This window comes from Artibeus jamaicensis, unplaced genomic scaffold (assembly GCF_021234435.1).
Source record: "Artibeus jamaicensis isolate MK-2021 breed Jamaican fruit bat unplaced genomic scaffold, CSHL_Jam_final scaffold_916, whole genome shotgun sequence".
Taxonomy (NCBI): domain Eukaryota; kingdom Metazoa; phylum Chordata; class Mammalia; order Chiroptera; family Phyllostomidae; genus Artibeus; species Artibeus jamaicensis.
In genome coordinates, this window is record NW_026522059.1 from 34,424,182 (window position 1) to 34,450,334 (window position 26,153).

General features: G+C 37.1%; 1 protein-coding gene and 1 non-coding gene across 2 annotated transcripts in view; one reads left to right on the plus strand and one right to left on the minus strand.

The window, feature by feature from the left end:
* Nucleotides 1-26,153, minus strand: part of SLC26A7 (solute carrier family 26 member 7) — a 73,628-nt gene that overhangs the window by 23,013 nt on the left and 24,462 nt on the right. The window contains exons 6-12 of the mRNA XM_037140386.2: nt 22,404-22,486; nt 20,034-20,181; nt 17,238-17,351; nt 14,329-14,406; nt 12,862-12,957; nt 6,857-6,963; nt 1,266-1,332 (exon numbers count right to left, since the gene is read on the minus strand). Coding sequence (XP_036996281.2) covers nt 1,266-1,332; nt 6,857-6,963; nt 12,862-12,957; nt 14,329-14,406; nt 17,238-17,351; nt 20,034-20,181; nt 22,404-22,486 — 693 coding nt within the window. The remainder of the gene's footprint in view (nt 1-1,265; nt 1,333-6,856; nt 6,964-12,861; nt 12,958-14,328; nt 14,407-17,237; nt 17,352-20,033; nt 20,182-22,403; nt 22,487-26,153) is intronic.
* LOC119045630 (5S ribosomal RNA) lies at nt 22,183-22,301 on the plus strand. The gene has a single exon (XR_008390831.1). It is a non-coding gene; the product is annotated as a 5S ribosomal RNA (ribosomal RNA).

Below are 26,153 nucleotides of genomic sequence, written 5' to 3' on the forward strand. Positions count from 1 at the left end.
AACACTAGATTCAAATGTAAAGTGTAAGGAAAGAAAACAAAGAGACAGGAAAGAAAAGAAAGGCAGCACTGGCGGGAAACTTGACACTGGGACACTCTCAAAAGCTCTGAACTTAAGCAGCTCTCTGTGAAGCAAATCTCTACACACTTATGAAAACCAAGCTGCTGGTGTCCTACAAGGACTCCTGGCGCTACCTGCTGCTCTGGTTCTACTCGGAAGTACCCTGACATTGGTCCTGCTGGTGGAAGGTCAGTTGTCTCTGTTCTGAGGGTGATCATGAGGTACTGGAACAAGTAAATGTAAAAAAAATAAAGTTGATTAAGCATTTACAAAATGGGTTCAAAGTGAGGTCAAGTGGCAAAAAAAATTCAAGGCAATTTTTTTCTTATTTCAAACTTGTTTTGGCCATCCATCCCTCAGAATAAAAAACTAGAAGACAAACACAATTAACTTGCTAATACTGAACAGGATGAGACAAAGAAGTCGTTTTCATAAAAAGGAAAGGTGTGCAGTGTGCAAGAACCTGATTCCACTGGCATTCCATAACCAATAGAATTAAATCTGCTAATAATACAGTCTCATTGTGTGTGTTAAAAAACGATCTGACTTCACCTTATTCTTTTTTATCTTTCCTATCTTCCTTCCTTCCTTCATTGTATAATTTGAACAACCTTTAGTTTAGTTTGGTTCTTTGATGGAACTTAGTAATGAAAAACAGGTTTCTAAACACCTGAGTTAATCTGGACTATGATTCTACATGTGGACTGTAGTTCTTTGAACTATGCTATTGTTTTATCTGAGTGCTAATACAAGGTTTGTTGTAGTTGTTCTACTAATTGGTTGTATGCCAACTGTTTTGTGTATGTGTGTGTATACGTACACATACAAACATACAAACAGGGTGTGGCACAAATAATGCCCTTTTTATTACTAAATCATAAGCATGCAATTCTGTAACATAACAATATCACACTCAAGCACACAATATGATATTTTAGGTGATACATTCAAATAAAATCTATAAATTATTACACCCAAGTTATTACTCTACCAACCATACTCAAGCAGGCCTTACTTCTGCTGAACCCTGTGTATATGTGTGTATGAGTGTGTGTATGTCACATATATAAAACTTAAAGTTCAAACTAATTAAATACATTTATAATGTTAAAAATGTCATAATTTATCTATTTCTAATATCCTAAAACTATGGGAATCACAAAAGTTGTTAATAATTGCACCAAAGTAAAGGAAACTAAACTTACGCCATCCATTTCTGTTTTCACTTTAAATTCCATTTCTTTCATGTTTTTCATACTCAGGGTCTTTGCTCTAGAATTAAGACAAATAGAAAATAAAATACCATTTTGTAATAACTGCATTAACCAGGAAGAAGTAATAATGATGTTTAACAATAGGAATAATTTTAAATGGTTTAGATCCCATATCACATTTGTTAATAAAACAATGATAAATCTGTATTTCTCTGGAATCCTCAGGAATAAAGGGCAACAATGGAGACATCTAGGTAAATGCAATTTACCTAATCTGGGCTCCCAGCTACCATGTATCCAAGCTACAAAAAGTGAATTGACAAACAAAAATTGTAAAAAAGAAGGCTAACAAGTATATAGAATTTGAGAAAAATCTTGTTTCAGGATGAAGAAAGTAAAGAGGGAAGCAAGATGATAACTCTACATAGATTCAGTCTATAAAGATAAAATTTATGGAGATAAAACCTAAAAATTTTCAAGAATATATTATTTCAGCCCTGACTGGTGTGGTTCAGTGGGCTGGGCATTGTACTGTAAACTGAAAGGTCACTGGTTGTGTTCCCAGTTGAGGCACGTGCCTGTGTTGCAGGCTGGTTCCCTGGTTGGGGATGTATGAGGGGTAACCAATTGATCAGTGTTTCTCTCACACACTGATGTTACTCTCATTCTCTTTCTCCCTTCCTTCCTCTCTCTCTAAAAGTAAACAAATACAATTAAAAAAAAGAATATATTATTTCAGGTTCCCAAGATGAAGATGGAGTAGGTGAAAATTACACTCACCTCCTTCTAAGACTAAAGTGGAATTACCACTCAATTATAGAAATAATCAACCTAAATAACCAACTGAAGACTAGGTGAATACAAGACTCATATCCAAGGATGTACAGAAGCCACAACAAGACTGGTAGGAAGGGGGGGGTTGTGAAAAGGGCGTTCCCACACACACATGTGGTGGCTGAGAATCCAGAGGGATACCTCAACTATAAAGGTCCCTCCTTAGGGGTGTGGGGTCTTAACTTAAAGCTCAAATCCCCAGCACAGAGCACCAGAACCAGGAAGAAGAACCTACATAATATTTGGCTATGAAAATCAACAGGGAGAGACAAGAGTCTTCTAGAAAACCAGGCACCCTATCAAAGGCCGGTGCAAAAAATCTTCTTTTCAGGCACTCACTCTGGGCTCCCCCAGATGGGGTGGGGCAGCAGTGGACAGGAGTTGTACTAGAAAAGACTGGGTTATCTGGCTCTTGGGAGAGAGCTACAGGGACAGCTGCCATTGTTCCCGTGCTAGATTCCTCTCCCAAGCTGCCAACAGATAACGTCTCTACTTAGGAGAAACTTCTATGCTCATTGTATGAGGTCAGCATTATCCTGATTTCAAAATCAGATAAAGATACTACAAAGGAAGTAAAATATATGCTAATATCCTTGATAAAAATGAATGCAAAAAGGTCCTCAACAAAAATATTAGCGAACTGAATTCAGCAAAACATTAAAAACATCAAACACTATATTCAAGTACAATTTATTTCTGGAATGCCAAGATGACTCAAATTCACAAATTAATTAATGTAATAGACCACATTTAAAAAATAAAGGATACAAATCATATAGTCATATTAAAAAATGCAAACAAGGCATTTGACAAAATCCAGCACCCATATGTGATAAAAACTCAACATAGTGGGATTAGAGGGAACATATCTCAACATACTAAAGGCCATATAATACACACCCTCAGCTATCACTATACTTATTGGAGTAAAACTAAAAACATTTTCTTTAGGCTCAGGAACAATACAGCAACATCCACTAGAGGGTATTATGCTAAGTGAAATATGTCAGTTAAAGAAAGATAAGCACTACATTATTCCATGTATATATGTAATATAAAAAAAACCAAAATAAACAAGCAAACAAAACAGAAACAGACTCATAAATATATAAGCAGTAATAGACAAAGGAGAGACTGATGGTTGCCAGAAGAAAGGAGAGTTAGAGGACTGAGTGAAAAAGGTACAGGGATTAAAAAGGACAAATTGGGAGTTAGAAAAGAATCATGCAGACTTCTGGTCAAGATGGAGGTGTAGGTAAGCACAGCTCCCCTCCTCACGCAACCACATCAAAGTGACAACTAAACTATAGAACCACAATCCCTCAGAACTATCAGAAATTGAGTTGAATGGAAGTCTGACATCTATGGAATTAAAGAAACCACATCTATCCAAACTTGTAGGAGGGGCAGAGACACAAAATGCTAAATGGGCTGGTCCCACACCCATGTGTGGCGGATAAAAATTAGAAAGGAATATCTTGGGAGTGAGGAGTCCCACCCCTATACCAGGCTCCCCAGCCCAGGGTTCCAGTACCAGAAAGATAACTGCCCATTACTTCTGGCTATAAAAACCAGTGAGGATTGACTGAGTCAGTGGAAGAAACTTTTGGATTCCTAAGCAGTTTCTCTTAAAGAACCTGCATATACACTTACTCAGACTTACTCCCTCTAAGCTCCAGCACCAGGGTAGCAGCTTGAGAGACACCAGTGGCATACAGGGAGGACCTGAAGTGTACGGCATCAAGGCGAGAGCTGGGGGAGAGCTTTCTCCCAGACAGAAAGGCAGACAGAGGCCATTGTTCCTTTTCTGAACCCTCCAACTACAGGGCCACAGAGCAGGTACCCTATCTGAGACTCCATCAACCTGGCTAACACTGTTTTCCCTGCCATGGAGATCCTCTGAGGCTCTGCACCACCCAACTTACAGGCCCACCAAAACTGTTAACAGTAACTTTTCCATATGAATGGCTTGTCTTGGTCATAACTTCCTAAATTCTCTCAAACAAACAACAGCCAGCTTCAGTGATCCCCTAGCCCCCATACCTCTAGCTAAGTGGCCCCAGCCCAGCACTAGTCATAATCACCTAGGTTTACAGCTTGGCTTCTCCTGGGAACCTCTAAGCAAAACGCAAGTAGCAGCCATCTGCATATTGTTTTGTAGATCATGAAGGGTAGTCCCTGGCAGAACACAGGAGAAAAATATCCTTGGCCTTTACCACCTGGGAAACACCAGAGCCTGTGCACCTGGTGGACAGCTACAGCTCAGAGCACCACCACCCTGCCCCTGCTCAGATGATCCTCCTTGAAGTAAAGAGGTTGGTTGTCAATGGTCATAGTCAGTCCTTGCAGCTGACTGGCCTGAGTAAATATTTCTCATTCACCTGCCAATGGCAATCAAGGCTCAACTATAAGAGGAGGGAGTACTGAGGGTGTATTCCCAGTACCAGCTTGGGTGATAGGGGAAGCTGTGCCACTGGACACTATAGGACACCTAATACATTAGGACACAATACTAAGACAGAGTCTCTGCCTTATACATAGAAACAAACACAGGGAGGCTGCCAAAATGAGGAGATAAAGAAACATGGTCCAAATGAAAGAACAGATCAAAACACCAGAAAAAGAGCTAAATAAAATGAGATAAGCAATCTATCAGATGCAGAGTTCAAAACATTGGTTGAAAGGATGCTCAAGAAAATTAATGAGGACCTGAACAGCATAAAAAAGAACCAGTTAGAAACGAAGGATACACTGATTGAAATAAAGAACTGTTTACATTGACACAACAACAGAGTGGATGAATCTTAGAATCAAATCAATGATATGGAACATAAGGAAGCAAAACACAACCAATCAGAATAAAAAGAAGAAAAAAATGAAGACAGTAAAAAGAGCCTCTGGGACAACTTCAACCACTCCCACATTAGCATCATAAAGGTGCCAGAGGGAGAAGAGAAAGAGCAAGAAGCTGGAAATCTATTTGAAAAAAACAATAAAAGAAAACTTCCCTAATTTGGTGAAGGAAATAGACATGCAAGTCCAGAAAGCACAGAGAGTCAGAAACAAGATGGGTGCAAAGAGGCCCACTCCAAGATACATCATAATTAAAATGCCAAAGGTTAAAGATAAAGATAAAATCTCAAAAGCAGCAAGAGAAAAGTAGTTTGTCAGGGGAATTCCCATTAGACTGTCAGCAGATTTCTCAAAAGAAGATTCATAGGCTAAAAGGGACTGGCAAAAAATATTCAAAGTCATGAAAAGCAGAAACCTACATCCAAGATTGCTCTACCCAGCAAAGCTATCGTTTAGACTCAAAGGGCAGATAAGGAACTTTTCAGACACACACACAAAAAAATGCTAAAAGAGTTCATCATCACCAAGCCATTATTATAGGAAGTGTTAAAGGGTCTTATTTAAGAAAAAGAAGATCAAAACTGTGAACAATAAAATGGCAATAAATACATAACAATCAGATATAAAAAAACTAAGCAAACAAGATCAAAGATGACAGAATCATGAATATGGAGAGTTTTGATGATTGTGAGATGCCAGGGTGATTTGGGGGAAGGGGTGAGGAAGTGAGGGGAGCAAGAATTACAAGTTGGTAGTTACAGAATAGCCATGGGGATGTACAGTGCAGCATAGGAATTGGATTAGCCAAAGAACTTATATGTATGACCAATGGACATGAACGAAGGTGTGGGGACTGCCTGAGGGAGTGGGGGGAGCTAGGTGGAGAGGGGAAAAGGGGGGGAAACTGAGACAACCGTAATAGCATAATCAATAAAATATAAGTTAAAAAATCATGGAGATATAAAGTATAGTTAGGGAATATAGTTAATAATATTATAACTATGTATGGTGCCAGGCGGGTACTGAAAATATAGTGAGAGAGCGCTTTGTAAAGGATATGATTGTCTAACCACTCTTCTGTACATCTGAAACTAATACAAATATTATTAAATATAAGATATAACCAAAAAAGAAAATTATAAAAAGAGAATATATTATTGTACAAAGAATTTCAAGGGAAGAATAAAAGGTGAGTAAAACCATTATCAGATGAAAAACAGAGATAGAACTGCTCACAGATGTTCAGTAAAAAAATTAAAGAGAATGTTTTCTTCAGTAAATTGTATAAAAGTATATAGATATGGCTTCTGAAAAATTAAATTTGTTGGTTCTAATTTTCTAAGTGATTAAACTGTTGTATGGTTTGCGTCTCATAATATACTGCATCTCTTTACTTAGTTAAAAATACTTCTGCAGTACAGTGTATGTCAATGAAATGACCTTTTTTACTTTAATAGATTTTACATATTCTATTTTATATAAATTGCTGACAAAATATTTTTCTTAATTCAGAACATACTATTAGCCCTGTGGCTCAGTAGATGGAGTGCTGGCTGGTGAATGAAAGGGTCACTGGTTCAATTCCCAGTCAGGGCACATGCCTAGGTTGTGAGCCAGGTTCCCGGTTGGGGGCCCACAAGAGGCAACCACACACAGACGTTTCTCTCCCTCTCTTTCTCCCTCCTTTCCCCTCTCTCTATAAATAAATAAATAAAATCTTTTTAAAAAAGAACATTATTATATACCACATGTAGATAAAACCTTTATTTTTCTCCAATTCTCTGACACCAAATAAAACATGAGAGTGCCATATAATCCACAGAAATAGAAGTAACTGGTAACACCGTCTACTTGGCTGTTATCACAGTAAACAGAACATTTAACTAAGATCTTACCTGGACAAGCGACCAATCACAACAGCTACAGTACAGACAACACCAAACAGCAGCCCCACGTTGGCAGCGAAACATACTGTAAATACATATGTACTGACCCATATGCCCTGAAAGAGAAACAAAGGGAAAAGACTTGGATCCTTTGGTATTTTCTTCTTTGTTATAAGTGCTGAATTCCTCACAATTTTATCCTACAACATTGCTGTGACCCAATCTCTCAGTAAGGAAATATTATTTGAGATGCGATAACACAGAAGCCCAGGCCAATCCTGGGCCCGTCAGACCCTCAGAAGCAGAGGTAAGACAAAGTCATGTGCTTTTATTTCTAGACACTGCCACTACTTAGTTCAAACTCCAATGAACACTTTATTTAAGATGCATAAATAGTTGGTTGATGTGTAGGGTGAAAAGCATGCTGCAATTTCCCATTGTTTTCTCACTGAATGCTGTAATATTATAAGTCATTGTGTGCAGCTTTGTGTTCATTCCTGGCAATAATCTGTTTTCTATAAAAAGATCTGATGTAGTTTATTGCTCCACAAGACTGAAATCTAACAACGTGACCAAAGCCACTTTCAGATCCAAAGGTCGTTACTACTTTATCTGCAAGGGGCCACTTCTTTTGAAATCGGGAAAGCTAAAACATCAGGGCCAACTTAGTTCTTGGGAACATTTCAAAAGATGGCAATAAAAGACTGTTTCTCCTTTAGATGGAATCCCAAAACTATAGCAGTTTTGTCAAAGATTTTTTTCAGGGTGGGGGATGGGTTTTTTCACGTAACTTTGAAACCACTGTTTCTAAAGGGCATTCTGTTTTTTACTTGAAATACTTTTCTTCAGTGTGTTACTTATCCACACTGAGCTTAAAAGTTTTCTTAACGATGGCCTGTTTCAAAAAGCTAAGCCCTTGAAAGAAGAGAGTTTTTTAAAATTTTTATTTACTTATCTTTAGAGGGGAAGCAGAGAGGGAGAGAAACATCAATGTACGGTTGCCTTTCGTGCGTCCCCTGCTGGGAACTGGCCTGCAGGGAACCAGCCTGCAACCCTGGCATGTGCCCTGACTGGGAATTGAACCACGATCCTATGGTTCGCAGGTCTGTGCTCAATCCCCTGAGCTACACCAGCCAGGGCTGAAAGAAGAGAGATTTTTATCTGTAAAGTTACTTTTGACATAAAGGAAACAAGCATCTGGAGTAAAAGAAAATGTATGTTTTAAGTGTTCTCATGTTAAGATCCATCGCCTGAGGTATAATGTTAAATTAGTGCTTATTATCACATCATCTTCAGGCGCTCATCTAATAAGTTGGATGCTGAGATGTTATCTCTGTTTAGGTGAACAGACAGTCATTCGAATCTTTATGTGTGTACAGTAAGCTTTTTTTCTTTCCCAATGTATTCTCTATATCTGTATCATATATCACTATGTATATCACATACAAAATAAGGTCACAAGGTGTGATCATTACTCTGACTTGCCATGATTGTTGCTTCTCACTCATCCACTAATGCTGACTTAATCTGCATGGGTGGGGCAAAAGCCTCATAAATTCAATTTCTCCTGGCCGACCTGCATAATTTGGTAGAGCACAGGAACCTGACAACCTTGGTCCCTGCCATTCTACAAACCACAGAGCCCGGAGGCCAGGATTCTCCAGAGCACCAGCAATTTTCATAGCATCCGGTTCCATTTCTGAAACATACTCTCCCACAACATCATCTGTTGTTAGCCAGGCTTAGAATGCTTAATTATTTCCCAGGGCTACATTTATACCTTTGAAAAAATATCGAGTGGAAATTAACAACATAGACCAGTAATTTGGTTAGAACAAGTGCCAGCACTATTCTGCAACAATTCCTATTAAAGACCCAGATGCTGATTGTCACAGTCATAAGGAATTGGTTAGCTCCTGGGCACTTATTTTTTTCATTATGTGTTCTTACTTGATTCTTTTCCTATTTTGTACTCACAGGCCCTAAACACAAACTAACGCCAAAGCTCATCTCAAACTGGGAACACACAAATCCTTGCTCCCTAAACAAAATGCATCAGTGTAAAGCACAATATAGCGCTACTCAGTCACTCCACCTCTCCCTGAGCCATCCATCAGCCTATCTGTTTTGATGACTGATTCATATTATTAAATTTCTGAAGGTCTGACTTCTACCCCTGCTGTTCATTTACTCAAATTCAGTCCTGTGCCCAGGGTCAGGCCTCTATTTTGGATCCCTATTTTCTCATTACCTCAAAGAGAGCTTTGCTCTATAACTAAAGTAGAATCTTTGTTAAGCTGTAAAAGATCTAAAGATATAAAAATTTCTGATTTTTCATGTGATAACTGCTTACCTGATTTTTTAAACATTTAACTTGCAACTTTCACACAAACACACATATCTTTGGTAATTTTACTTCCATATGTTAGGTCTATTCTATTTATTGAGTAATCTAGACACATTCTGACTATTGAATAATATCCTGCATCCACATAATAGTCTGTGCAATATTTTCTCTACAAATGCTACACTCAAATCACATGCCAGTAACCCATAGTTGAGTCCCTTACCAACTAGAAGATACCTGTTCACTTCAACTATTGGAGCTCTTGACAAGCTAAACTCAATGTCACATTTAATCATAATATATCTGTGCATCTGCTATATATTCATGTCATTTTTTTCAACCTTATTTGCCCAAACTACACTGCCTACTTCAAGTTTTCAACTATAAATCTCTATATAGGAGACTACCAATCCTAAGTATTTAACCATTTTTTTCAAACTGTCTACCAAATACCTTCAAACTTAATATGTCCAAATGCAAACTAACTTGAGCACCAAATCTGCCCTTTCTTCAATGTTCTCTTTCAGTTTATAACACAAATACTCTTCAATATGCTGCAATCAGAAATCTTGGAATCATATTTTACTATTTCTCCTTTTTCATCTACTTGTCTTGTCATTTCCCAAGTTCTATCAATTATTAATTAAAAAATTTTCCAATCATAACCTCTCCTCAATTCACTGATAATAGATTAGTTCACACTCTGCTTTCCTACACTATTATGAGAGCCTCCTATGTAACTATCTCCTCTAATTATCAGCACTGTAAATCATTGGCCAGACTGCTGCCAAAATTCCCTTTGTAAAGTGAAGCAACGTGAAGAACTGAGAGGAGACAGCAAATGTTAGATCACCACAGAGCCTGTGACTTGTGAGGCTTTGTTGCCTAACTAGGAACAAATCTCCAGATTACACACCCAAATCGGAGCTGTGGGCTGCTCCACCTCACTTCCTGTCCAGGCCTCCCCACATTATTTTTCAGCAATTAGCTAAGTCCACTAAAAATACATTATAATCATAAAGGAATCATCAAAGGACTTACTCACAGAAGTGAGTAAAATAAAAAAAATAATAAAACGGAGTGCAGGTTTAGACATAATACGTAATATAATTTTGATGGAGAAAACCTTCAAAAACAGATGTGAAGAGTCAAAGAAGAAAAAATAGAATTAAAAATATAAACAGGAGATAAAAAAAGGAGACTGGAAGAATTTTGGAAAGAAATTAAACAGAAATAAAACCCTCACGGAGGCAGAAGTCGTATTTGAAGCTAAAGAAAATGAGATCATCACAATCAGAAATACATAATCAGAGATACAGTGACTAGTCCCGAAAAACCACACCCCCCCCCAAAATAATCATGCAAAAAGGTGCATATAGGATGACAGGCAAAATCGGATTGAAAAATATATAATGTGTTAATAGAAAAGAACATGTTAGATTAGAAAAAATACTGGAAGATATATTAGAAAAAATGTGTATATAATCTTGATTCTGAGATCAAAAGGATATGTTATTCTGATAGAAATTTAATAATGGGTACTCAACTAAAAGAAATTTTCTGATAATATAACCAAACTTCCTGGGCAAGAAAGAACCTCATTGAGTACCCCTTTGGGAAAGCAAACATAAAATAGAAAAAAATCATATTGATATGTAATTTATCTGCCTTTTCTTTTAAGGTCTGAAGATAGTTTCATGTCTAAAAAGTTCTGAGGGAAAGCATTTTAGACTCAGCAAAAAGCTTTCTTCTAGTATAAAAAGAAAATTGTTAGGTATTTTCACCATGCAATAGCCCAGGGAATAAAAACCACATGAGTTTTCTCAGAAAGCTACTGAGTGATGACATACAGAAGACAAAGAGATGAATGGAAATTAATAAATCAGGATTGAGAACCCACATTTAAAAAATAAAAGACTAAAGGTAACCACTAAATGCATTTAAAGGATATTCTATGTTCTGTAACTCAAGAAACAACCCCTTCTTTCTCCAGTGATGCTACTATCTGGAAACTTAGAAGTCATTCCAGAACACCTCACTTTATATGATGAATTGGCAGTGAGAGCTAACTAATGTAATGTTTTTAATATTTTTCCAATCTGTTTCCTCCTCTTGACCCTCATGGTCTCAGTTTTGGTTGAAGCCATCCTCATGGGTTTGCCTGAATTACTCCAATGCTCCAGTTGCTGCCTACCTCATCAGTTTGACCCATCTTCCTCAAGTCACCTTTCTAATACATGGATCTTATCCCTATTTCCCTTTTCAGTGATGCTTCACTGACTTTAGGGTGAAGTTTAGTCTTCTTTGTGGGACATGAGCAGCCTTTCTCAGTCCAACCCATTCTGAAATTTTCCAGCTTCATCTGTTTCTACTCCCACCCTCACACCGTATGTTCTACCCATAATTCTTAAAAGGAATTTCTTCTGACATCTCTCCCCTTCAAATATGGTAATATGTTCCCTCTTAAGTAACTAATGTGTTTCTTAGAAATACCTTTATAGTAGGACTGTCAAATAGCTTGATAATTAACTTTGCATCTTCTCATTTCTCTATTTCCTTGTGCTACCTCACATATATCACCTTGAAAAAGTCACGATCCTCCATTAACCCAAATAATTTTGGCCTGATTGTTTGCCTACAAAATACTGTTCATTCAAGTCTCAATTCACATTTCAGCTCTGCTGTGAGAGTCTTTCACATTAATTCAGTTTGAATGAAATGCCCGAGCCTCTATTTCTCCCCAGCACTAAGTCTGTACTTTTGCTTCTGGAACATGTTGCACTATGCCTTGTGTAAGTTAATGTTTCTGTGTCTGTGTCCTACACAAGTAATTCTTCGTATAACCAATGGCCCTCAACACTATACTTTGGTAGGAGCTAGGTAATGCTGAGCCCTAGGAGGAGTTTGTGAAAGTAGGCACCAGCATAAAGAATCCCCAGAGTCTCTCAAAGAACCTGAAGCAGGGGAATACACGGATATTGAAGCATTTCAATATGGTGAATGTCATAACAGATCTAAACAAAGAGTACTCATGAAATACTCCACCCATATTGCAGAGGAAAAGATTTCTGGATGCTCTTGCATAGACACATTTCTCTGAAACAAGTATGTCAGTTATTTCTGTTAGTAGGAGCCACTTTACCATTGTTTAGTATAACTTCATCTGTTCCCGGCAATATCCTATTAGCAACAATCCTCTCAATGTAACCCATTGAGAACACAACTCATGAAACTTTTTGTATTTAGAATGAATATGGCCACTGTTAAGATTTTCACCTTAGAATACTATGGCATACATGTCTTAACAATTAATCCTGATTTTTCACACATGTTATAAATGGTCATATTTCTATCAGTGTGTACTTCCTTGGTGAGTTTTACTGCCAAAAGTAATTCCTAACAGAAACTGGGAACCCATTCAAGTTAGTGTTTCTTTAAATGTTCTCAAACAACACATCAATCAAAATTTAACAAAACTTCATGTCTGTTTCTTATAAAGACGTTTTACATTTTAATACATTTATTAAGATTTTGAAAAAATGAATGGTAGTTTATAAAGTATATGTCTTAAATGACTAAAACTACTTTCTGCAAATGAAAGTGCTAAATTTATTTTGTTACATGTGGTTAAGCCAAAGAAAAAAATTTAGGTTAAATTTCTACTTACCCAATCAATTTTATCCACATTCCAATATTTTTTTAAATCCCGAAACTGTATGAGCATTCCCTTCAGTCCTACAACAATAATACTTGCAAGAACACACTAAAAATAAGAAACAGGTTGATGAAAAAGCAAGATAATTTTTAAATAACAATTTAAAAGAAGTACTTATGAGAGAAAAGCAATCACCATTTAGGAGAATAATGTAATATTTCTTTTGTTTAGAACTAACCTATTATTGCACTTCAGGAATATAATATCAATTCTAAAAAGTCACAGAGTAAAATTTATGTCACTCTAAAAAATAAGAAAGAAGGAAAAGAAAAGTGATGAATGACAAGTGTGGGTGTTATAATGCTGATTGTTCTCTTAGCTCTATAACTATTCACCACCATTTGTTGAAATTTGTTTGTTACAAAATAAACATTTATATTTATATCATGTTTTTTCTTTATAACTGACTTATAAATTATCTGGTTTCACCTGAAAGATAAAACTCTCTAGAAATGTGAACTTGATTGTTGAACAATCCTCCAGTGGGAATGATATAATCTCCCTATATGAATGAAGAATTAGAACAAGACAGGACTGAGACAGTCTCTGGTTCTCTGAAAACGTTGGTGTTTTCACCGAAGTTTGTAACATTGGTGCCTTGGACTTATGCAATATAAGGTGAACCACTGGTACTAGTGTTCTGAGTTGCTTTTCATATGAGTGTGTCAAAGGTGGCAGGATGTATTTTGTTCCCTACTTTCTTGCCCAGGACACACTGTCTAACAGTACAAGGTAAGTGAAATAAGCCAGGCAGTGAAAGACAAATACCGTATGATCTCACCTATCAGTGGAACCTAATCAACAAAACAAACAAGCAAGCAAAATAGAACCAGAGACATTGAAATTAGGAACAACTAACTGTAACCAGAGGAGAGGTTGGAGGGGATAATGGAGGGGAAATGGGGAAGGTTTTTCAGGAACACGTTATAAAAGACAAAACCAAAGGTTGGGTAGGATCAAGCAGGTAGGGAAGTGGGGATGGCTGGGGTTGGATTGGAGAGTTGTGGGGAGAAATGGAGACAACTATACTTGAACAACAGTAAAAAAACGTGGGGAAAAAGTGCAGAAAAAAATCAGAAAAAATGTAAAGGCAATGAATATCCAATCCAAAAAAATTATTCCAAAGTCTATTTCTTATAACAGATATCGGCTAGTTCCACCCTCCAAATGAACACAGAATAAATCTAATTCCACCCTGTCATTTTTATACAGGAGCCTAAGGATTAGAAAACTCCTACTCCTCCCCCATCAAATGTGGCCCTTGCCCACTTCTCCTCCATTCAACCACTACTTATGCCACATCAATGGCATATGGGTCAGTAATGATTATTGAAGTTACTCTTGTAAGAAATTTTAATATAGAGTTATTCTCATCAAAAGTAAACTTAAAAAGTAGATCATGAAAAAGCACTACTATACCATTGGCAGCCAGTAAAGCAAAGGTCCTAGGGCATAAATGACTATCAGGACAAAAATGCAAGATATTAGACAAGCCACCTGTAAAATACAAGACAGATAAAAAAGAAAACCTTGAACTTTCTTATTATTCAAAAGTTATGGGGGAATATAATTCATAGGTCATCTTGACTAGAAAAAAAACAACAAAATGTTGGCATATCATTATTAAATTACATAGACCATCATTATCTGTATTTTGCAGCTGACAGAAATCAAACGCGACATTCAGCAAGTTGGTGTGATATAATTAAGTGATGACAGAAAAGCAATTTCATGCAAAAAACTTAAAACACAGGACACTCTCAACTTTTATGAACCACCACAGCAATGACTTTTTTTTGTTGTTTAGTAGTGAAAGCAACATTTCCATTAAAAGTCCTTTAGTCCATAGTTGTTCAGCTTGACTCCCCTCCTCACTTTCCAGGGAGTGATGTGGGTAATAACTGTATATGCAGCTTAAGGTTTTTCTGTGTTGAGGATAAATTTTCACTGGAATATTTGCTCTCCTCTTTGGAGTTGTTAGAAAGGTGTCTAGTATGAAGTAGTTATATAGGATTATGGGAGAAATCTCTGCAGTGAAAAAGACTAATTTCATTAATCCTGGAAAGTGATTAGTATTATCTTCTAACCAGCTCAACATGCTGACAAAAGGAAATCCAAATAACCTGACTGTTAGCTATGCTGCACTTAATGAAGAACCCGATTTCACATAAACAAATGTTCATGACTTAATAGAAACATTTGGCAAAACTGTCAGCCTAACAGGAGAAAAGAGGGCTTTCACTGGACCACAGAGATGACTAGAATGTCATTATGGAGAAGTCAAAGATATTTAGGTTGTATTAGAATGACTAACATTAAAAATAAATATAGAAATAAGCAAGTAATCAATCAATATTAAGGGCTGGCAAGGATTCAGAACAACCAGTGTTCTCAGATATTCCTGAAAAAAACACTTCCACAGTTTCTTACAAAGCTATACATACACTTACCTTATATCCCAGGGCTATTTGAGAGAGAGGTTGTATGCTCATGATACAGTATAAAGACGATGTATTATAGAGGCGTACACCTAAAACCTATATAATTTAATTAATCCATATTACCACAATAAATTCATTAAAACTGAGCAAATAAAATGCATTACACATTACACATTCAAGTTTAGATAATAAACATCTCAGAATGTAGTATTCAAAAAAATGGTTATGCCAATACACATGATGAACCTCTGCTTGAAATCACTAACTGCATAAAAGATCAATTAAATTATCATGTAAAATGAGTGCGAATAAAGATTTCACATCTTAGCTGATGAGTTGCGACAATTATTTTTCAAATTATTATACATTTAGATTTTTGGTTGCTCCCCCTGTGCTCCATTAATTAGTAATCATCAATAATTTTATTAGTTTTAGGCTATATTTGAATATCTATTTGTCACCTTTCTCCAAGCCACCTGCTCTCCAAGATCAAGAACCTTATCCTTTCCAAATTATTGGAAGAACCATATCCTTTCCAAATAATTTTATCTAAATTATTTCCAAATTATTTTAGCCCTACCTCCCAAAAATACTTAATTATAAGTCAGACTCCTAAAAATGTTTGAAGTATCACATAAAATGTTTTATAAATTCTTATGCAATTCCAATTTTAAACAAATGTGAATTGTTTTAATAAAAATGAGCAGATAACTTTAACTTCTATACTAACACATACATGACGTTTGCATAGAACAGTGGTTAACAGTTCGAGATTTGGAGTAAATCTTGCTGCATTAAAATCCTACTCTGGAAAGCATTATGCTGAGTGAAATAGGCCAGGTGTTGAAAGACAAATACCATATGATCTCACCTTTAACAGGAAGCTAAACAACAAAACAAACAAGCAAGCAGAATAAAAACAAAAGACACTGAAATAGACAATAGGGGGACAGTGACCAGAGGGGAGAGGGAAGGGAATTTAAGGGGAAAAAGGGGAGGGATTTGGAGGAACGAGTATGAAGGACACAAGGACAAGAACTAAGGGGGGTGGAAATGGGAGGGAGGTGAGGAGCACGAGGCAGAGTGGGCTGGGATGGGAGAAATAGACAGAAAACTGTACTTAAAAAATAACTAAATAAAATTTTTAAAAAATCCCTGCTCTGCCAGTCATTAACTCGGTGACCTGGGCAATTTACTGGAACCTTCTTTCCTTCAACTTCATCATTTGGAAACTGAGAATAATAATTGTACTTTCTTCAGAGTTGCCTACCGGGTTACATGAGTTTATTCACATAGGAGGCGAGACATGCACTGCCTGGCACATAAGTCAATATACATGTGTGCTCCCACCAATGCTACCACTGTGACTGTTGTGACAGATTATCTTCATTGTCATCACTGTCATCTAACCAGCACCTAGCACAACACTCATGTACAGGAGACCCTCAAATGTCATGTTGACTTGAGTTCCTAAAAATATATAATTGTTTCCTTAACCTCCAATATGCACAAACATCTTTTTTACCAGTTTAAATACTTATACATCTATTCTTACAGAAATCCCAAGGTCAGTGACTAATTTTGCATATAATTGATTTCATTTTATTTAAAGGAAGTGAACAAAACTAGAAAAATTTCAAATTGATTAGCTGAGCAAATAAACAAAATCAGAGGCTCCACTAGAGACAGCTCTGGTTCAAAGGCTGCTGGCAGTACAGCTTGGTACAAGACAGGGGAAGGGAGACAGAATTCCTTGAAACTACTTTGGAAAAAGTCAAAGAAGTAAAAATATTTTTTCAACTTTAGGTAGAAGCTCACTCTTACCACTCTCTCCCGGGAGAGGAAAGGCCGGGCAGCTCCGTTCTCCCTGCTAGACAGGAAAGTTACCTGTGTCTTTGCTCCTGTGCTGTAGAGACCAGCGGTCCTTCCCATGGCGGCCGCACTCGGTATGCAGAAGAAAAACGAAGAAATCACGTTGCTGAGGCCATGAGCTAACAGTTCCTATGATTGATAATACGAGAACACATCATTTCTTAATAACGATCCATTTTTATAGACCGCATGTGCAACCTGTCAAACAATGAGACTTGTTTATACTCCAATTTCTGTTCTCTCTGTTGGTTGTGATTTAACCATTGTAAAAAAAAATAGCAAACATTTACTGAGTAGTTATATGAGCCAGAAACCTTTCTAAGCACCTTACTCATTTAATCCTCATAACTACCTTATAGGAAAGTGCAAGACAGTTATTGTCTCTGTAGCGAATTTCTTTCGTATATTTTAGCAGCACTATAAGCAAGGCTTTGTTCCCACCACTTCATCGCCTTCACAATGCTACATCCAATGGGTAATTCCTACCTGACTTGGCCTAAAAGCAGCGTTTACCATAATTTCTTATTTTCTCCTCCTTAAACACTCGTGGTAGGCCCCTTTAGGCCCTCACACCTTCCTGGTTTCCTCCTACCTCCCTGGCCACCACGTCTCAATTTCCTTTGTGGTTCTTTCTCTTTAGGCCAACCACAAACACTCAACCACTTCTCTATCTATATCTTAGCTACCCAAATACACATTATCAATTCCCAAATTTATATCTCTAGCCTGGATCACACTTCTAAACTTCAGACTTATACAGCCAACCTGCTACTCAGTCATCTGCACTTGGATGGCCAACAGGTATCCCAAACTTAATTGGACTATTGCTACCACTCCCAACCTGGTCCTCCCCAGTTCTCCTCTAGCTCAAGTAGCAAAGGCTTGAGCCAAAAGCTTTACACATATAGTTTGTGCTTCATAATGATCTTTCAGTCACTCATAGACCACATATAAATAGTGATCCCATAAGACTGTAATAGAGATGAAAAATTCCTATCACCTAGTGACATCTGCAACCATTATAATATCATAGAGCAACATACTACTCACATGTTTGCGGTGATGCTGGTGTAAACAAACCTAAGGCACTGCCAGCTGTATAAAGTATACACATACAATTATGTATGGTATATAATACCTATAATAATAAATGACTATGTTCCTCATTTATGTGTTTACTTTATTATACTTTTTTTTGCTATTTTAAACTATACTCTTTTCACTTATTAAAAAAAAGTTCTGCTGGAAAACAGCATGCCCTGTTAGACTGGCACCAGCCTCATACATCTTGTGCTTGCTGCGTCTCTTGATTATATCATTTTTTCTTGTGCTTAATTTAATCTCATGTTGTTTTGTACAATAATGTGCTACACAGGTTTGTAGCCTAAGAGCAATAGGCTACACCATACAGTGGAGGTGTGTAGTAGGTTATACCACCTGGATTTGTGTAACAGAACCTTGTGATGTTTGAAAAATGACAAAAAAAGCCTAACAACACCTTTCTCAATACACATAGCCATTGTTAAGTGGCAAATGACATTATTTTTGACTCCTTTCCTTTTTCCCAGATGGCATCTACATCCAACGCAGTCTCTCCACCTCCCTTCTCCTCCATTGCTAAATTCTAGTACAAGTCATCACATTTCACCCAGATCTTTGTAAAAATCTCCTAATGCTCTTCTTCTTTTCCTGTGACCAATGAGCAGCCCAGACAAATAGCCCTGTCCTCACAGAACTACCATTCCAGAGAGAGAATGCCGACGGTAAACAAGATGAATGTGTCAAGTAAAGCAAAGGAAGGAGTGAAAAATCTGGAGTTTAGGATTTTAGCTTCCCAATGAAGGCTTTCCTGAAAAGGGAACACTTAAAGAAGGGCAGCATGTAAATACCTGGGGGGACAGTTTTCTGGAAAAGGGAAGAGCAAGTGCAAATGTCCTGAGCCAGAATCACGGCTAGTGGGCTGAAGGAAAAACAAGGCAGCAAGTGTGGCTAGAACAGAGTGAAGAGGGGCAGGAGATCAGAGAACAATAGGATGGTGGCAGGTCCTGCAGAGCCTTGCAAACCTTGGTAAAGAGGTTTTCGACCTGATTGTGAGGGTGTGCCACTGGGAGGGTCTGAGGGGAGAAAACGTGTGGTCTGTGCTGTGTGCTGGGGTTTCCCTTGTTCCTAGACCAGTGCCTGGCACGTTAGTAGGATTCAACACACATCTGTTGAATGAACATATCTTCTTGTGTACAGATGACAAAACTGGGACCCAGAAGTAGTTAAGGGAATGTAGTGTCAGAGTGAGGCGTAGACACAGGTAATTTGGCATTTGTAACCAATACTCCACCGATGTCTCTGCAGACCCTGTAGGAATGTGGGGCCACAGGCCCTAAAACAAGACAGTGGGAGAAGTAGATTCACAAATACAAAAATTTGATCATTATCTTCATCCCTCAGCATTCTAAAATACACTCTCTCATCTTTTAGTCTTTTACTAAAAACAATAATACTAGTATTATCTCTATTTTAAAATCCATAATTTAAAAAAGTACTCAATGATAACATATTTAGATTCTCTCCTAAAAGCAAATTAAAAAAATCAAGATGTCCCTCTTTCTAAAAATGAAATAAAGTTATAAATCAACCCACGAAGGGCAGATTTTCAGCTTTGTATGAATGATTTAGAGATTTTTTTCTTTTGTTTTGTCCTATCTATTCTTGTTATACACTTAGGAAAGTTATATTTTTCAACATGCCCAGGATCTGGGAGGGAGCACATGGCACAAGGATACAGTAGCTGTGGCGAGGGGCCAGGGCATACTCCACCTGGTTGTCATCGACTGAATATTTGAATTTTTTTGCAGATCCTTGAGCAAGAGCCAGTGAGGCCGCATAGCCTACAAGTGCCACTCCGAACGCCTCAGTGACCACTGCAGAGAGGACGTTCATTGGGGGAGCTTGAGGTGAAGGAATTCTATGGAAAGAAAGAGGACAGTGAAGTTGTCAACTTTCATGTAATTTCTGTAACAACTTGCAATGAATTCAAAGGTGGTAATGACTCTGAAGTTACACAGAATAAATAAAATACCCCTGAGAAAACCAAGCAGCCTTGCCCTTAGAAGCCCTTTGTTTTCAACATTATTTAACGGGAAAGCAAAATCACAAGAAACACCACAGGAGCAACTCCATGCACCTGACTGCCATGTGCACCCAGGTTCGCCGCAGGAACTGACTCAACAAAAATGGTTGTATCACAGCTGAAGCACATCTGGAGCATTCTTTCACGTGAACCTTTCCAAATATTTCTTCGGCTGGCATTAGAGACCTTATTCCTTCCCTTCCTCGAACACTATGGTGCTGTATGAGAATACTTGTTCACTATGAGCTGTAATTCTTGAGTCAATCCTTAAAGTTGCCACTGATTCATAATCTCGATTATATTTTTAACTTGGTTTCTTCACAGCACATTTAACTATGCACCACATATGCTAGGAAAAATACGTATAAAGGCTCCATCTACCTTCTATTGCAAAATACAGGACCACAGGTAACTTTTCTCAGTTTTGAAGAACTACTTAATATAGTTCTTTAGCTAATCCCTGACAATTGAAAATCACTTGCACCAAACTAAGTATCACCATTTATTTATCCCCAATGATTGTTTGGGAAACTTATCTCCTCTCAAAAAAAAATCTTCCAGGGCAAAAAAGGAAGAAAAAGGGAAGGAAATGCATGTTGATTTAATACCTAGTATGTAAGTAGCATGCTCAACCCTCCCCTAGTAACTGTGTGGAGAAGAAACCATCTGAGAAAAGTTAAGGAATGTATCTAAATCACAGTGAATGGCAGAGTTGAGATTTCATCTCAGCTCCATCTAATTCCAATGCCAAACTCTTTCATTAGTTTCTTAAGAGGCTGGATCTGGAAAGTTCACTCGTAATAAGGGGGAATAGAAGTGGATGAAGAAGAGGCATACTTGTTTTACTCACTTGCTACAGTTTACCCCCAAAACCAACGGACTCGTAGCATTGCAGGCGCTAAAATATATGCTATACAAAGTCCTACCAATTCAAAGGATAAGAATTATTTTATTAAAGTTGAGCTTACCTAATTATTAATAACAACAAAATAACCTAAAAAGAAACAATAAACTGACTTTTCAAGGTCGGAAAGTAGGTAACTTTTTAGAAAAACCGAATTGACTCAGATGCTCTCCATTAACTCCTGTAACTGCATAAAGGCTAAAGAAAGGCTTTTTAAAAAGCCTTTGAAATTTTTTTAAATTATCTTTTTTTAATATCTAAAATTTTTCTTTTGTCTCTCCACTTTAATGTATTTAGAAACTAAGATTTTGGACTGGAAGATAAAGATATAGAGGACTCAATCACTAACTTTGCCTCCAAATGATAAATATTGGTGTGCATACAGCCCATTAAAAAGCAACCAGAAGACACGCTCCTCTTCCTGAAGATGACTTTGCCTCCTCTCACTGTATATTTGGAACAACTGTTTGCCCTTTTAGGGTGAACACTTCTTGTTGCTGACCTTCCTCTTAGTTCAGAGGAAAGCTTTAAGATAGTGAGAATACCACACCCTCCTCTCCACTCTAACCTCTCCCTCACCACTCTCCATCATCCAGGCCTGTGGATTTGCTAATTCAGGTGTGTACTTCTACTGTGTTTTAAGAGAAATAAAAATAAGAATATGTAATTGAAGTGGGGAAGACTAAATCCCAAAGCATGACTCTAATTTAAAAATTCAATGCCCTCCATTTTTTAAAAATAGTATCTTTGTAAATAATTTACAAATCTTTTACCTGAAGCAATGCTATATAAAATATTTATCACCTTTTTTAGTTATATGTAAACAGTCTAAGAATTTAGCCTTTCTGAATAGGTACATTGTTTTAATCACTTAAAAATAGAAATTAATTAGAAATTTGTCTCTTACAGGTCCTTTGAAAGAAATAAAATCCATCTACGGCCATACCACCCTGAACGTGCCCGATCTCATCTGATCTCGGAAGCTAAGCAGGGTCCAGCCTGGTTAGTACTTGGATGGGAGACCGCCTGTGAATACCGGGTGCTGTAGGCTTTTAAAGAAAAAGAAATCTGCACTACCTACCTCCAGTCCATTCCTCCAACAAAAACAAACTAATTAACAAACAAAAAAGAAAAAAAAGAGAGACTACCTTACCCTTTTGGAATATGACCAACTACTTCTAATCCATACGTGTTTTCCATATTGGTATAATAACAAGCAAATGATGCTGCGATAATCTGTGTGGCCCATTTGAAAAACAAGAAAAAAAGAAAATTATTAGTAGCCTTTCACACACCTCTATGAAGACTATTTTAACATTTTTTACTTGCCCCATGATCATCAAGAGAAATGCAGCAATTATGCAGATTTTTTAAAATTAGGAAATTTTGAAATTCAAAAAACTCTTCTGAGATTTGGGAGTACTTAATTTGCAGTCTCAAAAATTAAATGATGTTATAATAATTTTTAAAAATATTCTACCCTATACCGACCCAATTCTAATTTGTAAGGGGAGCAACACACAGACTGTAGGAGTACGTGTGTGTGTGCACACATACAACGGTCCAGTGTTCGTCTCTTGTGACATGAAGGGATGCTTCATAAGGTTTGAGACAGTGCATGATATTCCTGATACATAGTAATCATCAATAACTACTTCAAATCTCTTTGAGTATTTTTAGATTTTGAGCTTTTACTATTTCTTGAAGTAAAACATGCTTCCTGGAGTCTCAGGCGCTCTACACTCTGTTTTATGATATATAATAGATGACACAGGACAAGACCTGCCCCGCAACAAAGCACGTGCCCTAGACTAGGGATCGGACCGCAGACCCTTTGGTTCATAGTCTGGCACTCACTTCACTGAGCCACACCAGCTAAAGTGTGATATAATAGTATTTACTAATGAAATAATAGTAGTTTAAAATGTAGGTTATTAGCTTCTTATTAACATATTCAAAATTTAACATATTAAAATTTCCTAAGTCAATAAATTTAATTGTTAATAATTATCACAAAATATTTATATCAGGTCAGAAAATATTGTGAGCTGTGAAAGAAATATACTATAGCCACAAGTACTGAAGATTGAAAATGTAAGCACAGATGATATTCAATGTACATAGTCAATACTAAAATTAAGCAACCTAAGCCACTTTCAGACAATGTCTTACTTTCTTACTATATTTTAAAAAAAAATTATTCATTTATTTTTAGAGAGAGTAGACTGGAGGAAGAAAGGGAGAGAAACATCAATGTGTGGTTGCCTCTTGTGTACCCCATACTGGGGACCTGGCCACAACCCAGGCATGTGCCCTGACTGGGAATCAAACTGGAAACCCTTTACTTCACAGTCCAAAGGGCTCAATCCACTGAGCCATACCAGCTAGGGCTCCTTACTATATTTTAAATCATAATTAAACTTCCCCTTATCAATCAATTCACTGGTCTGTCTTTAATATTATTTCAATATTATAGGTTTGTACAAGGCTACTACTGTGCTTAGACCTTGTACAATTTGATTGTATCAAATTTATTCAGATACATCCATATAAGTAAATTTGATATAATCTTTTGGTACTATGATAAAATGCATCCAAAGCCTTTCAAAAAGTACTACCTTTGCTTCAACAGCCCGCTTCAAGGAAAACAAGCTACAAACATAATTAAACTCATGTGACAATACCTTGTTACGAGGATATTCACTGAAGCGTATATATGTATATTTGCACATACTATATATAATTTTATATATAAAATGTCTGTCTAGAATGTATCCAGCCATGTCATATGAAAAATAGAGATATTTATAGAAGAAGACACAAGATACTAGAAATATTGTATATAGGACAATGATGCCTCAGTCCCCTTAAAGTAGGCACCTTGGGACCTCACACAGTTCTCCCAGTTGCCATTGGCTGCCCCATTGTATTTTCCTAAATCTCACCGATGGTCTGAAATCTCTTCCCTTTCAAAGATGATTTTAGTTTGGGGAAAAGCCAGAAGTCACAGGGCATCAAATCTGGGCTGTAGGGGGACTGAATCACCTGGGTGATTTGATGTTTTGTCAAAATACTCTTCACAAGATGTGATGCATAGCAGGAGTGTTGTCATGATGGAGCTGCACATCACCAGCTGCCCATAGCTTCAGCCTTCTGAATTATCCAGTTTCCAGGGAGGAATGTTCAAGCGTAACTCAAAATTTGATGCAGATTTATTGCTTTACTTGCTCAGTCATTTTGAATGTGATAACCACAGAGTACATATGCTCACTAAACAGCGTCTACCACTCCTACTCACTAGTGCAATGAAGTCATCATTGTTCGCATACGCACATTCCAGTCCACACTCCTTGGCTGCCAGGTTACATCAATGTCACACAAACCATTCTCTTTATATTAAAAACCACTGGACTTTTTCTGCACAGATTATGTGTGTGTGTGTGTGTGTATACATATATCCCTTTATCTCTGTGTGTGTGTGTATATATATACATACATACATACATACTGTGTGTGTATATATATACACACACACAGAGGGATATATATATATATATCTCCAGGATATATTCCCTTGTAGGTAGGATAGAGCTGGAGTACAAAGGGGCAGGCCAAGAGGCTGGTTCTCCCTGTGATGACATATTCTGGCAGAACTCAAAGGAGCAGCAGAATTTTCTATTCTAAGCTGCTTTTGAGGTAATAACAGTGCATAAGGGTTTCCTTTTATTTTTTTATAGGGATAACTCCTACTAGCCCTTTGCTTTGCTCCTACTATTATCTTTGCTTTGAATAAGCAACTCTTTTACTACTAGCTCAAGAGCCTTCTTACATAAGGTTAATTTCAATTTTTGGATTCATGAAACTTATGTAATAATGCTTCCCAAGATATAATAAGTATTTCCTAATAACCCCAAGACTTTGGAATAAAATAAAATATTTCATAGTTATTGCTGTGAATACTACCAATAATCATCATACTGTCCTTCTTATGGCTTGTTTGATATAGACACACACACCTTATATGGATAACATCTGTTACATGTATCTCCACAAACTATCAAGATATAGATTCATACAAGGTCAAGCTATGGAAAGAGACCATCCATCTTAGTTTTACAGATACACGTCATATCCCTCTGAGACAGTTTTTAGTGTGCTAACTTTAATATTTATGTAAACCTAGGTCATTTTACTAGTATGAAGGGGTATTTCAATAAGTGAAATTGCATAGACATCACTTGTCATATACATATATAAGCAACCCAAAGACCACTAAAAAAAACTAAAACCCAAGCTATGGTTGTATTAATATTTCTTTTCCAACTTAATGCTGTTAGTTAAGCGTTCCCAGTGGAGTCTCTTAAGCTTTCAAAATGTATTTTTTCTAGTGTCATAAACCTTAGAAGCAAAGTATAATATTTTGCTTTGCCAGGTACAACTACAACAACAACTAATATCTTAGAGAAAAGCCCCAGCCAGTGAAAATCACAAGTAGCTTTTCATTAAAGCAAAGTAAGGTTAGTTTAAAGACAGTTTTAATAATCTCTGGCTGGTGTGGCTCAGTGAATTGAGCACTGGACTGTGAAGCAAAGTCACTGGTTTGACTCCCAGCTAGGGCTCATTTCTGGGTTGCAGGCCAGGTTCCCTGGTGTGGGGTGCGTGAGAGGCAACCACACATTGATGTTTCTCTCTCTCCCTTTCCCTCTGTTGAAAAATTTAAAAAAAAATTTTACAAAGTTTTAATAAATCTACCAATCATGAATCAACATTTGTCAATTAATAATATTTCTACATATAACATATAGATGCCACATAAATAGAATGTGGTATCACTTTTTCCTTCAGGAAGAATTATGTCAGATCTTTTGTGTCTCACCCTTGGAAATATCCCCTTATTTAAATT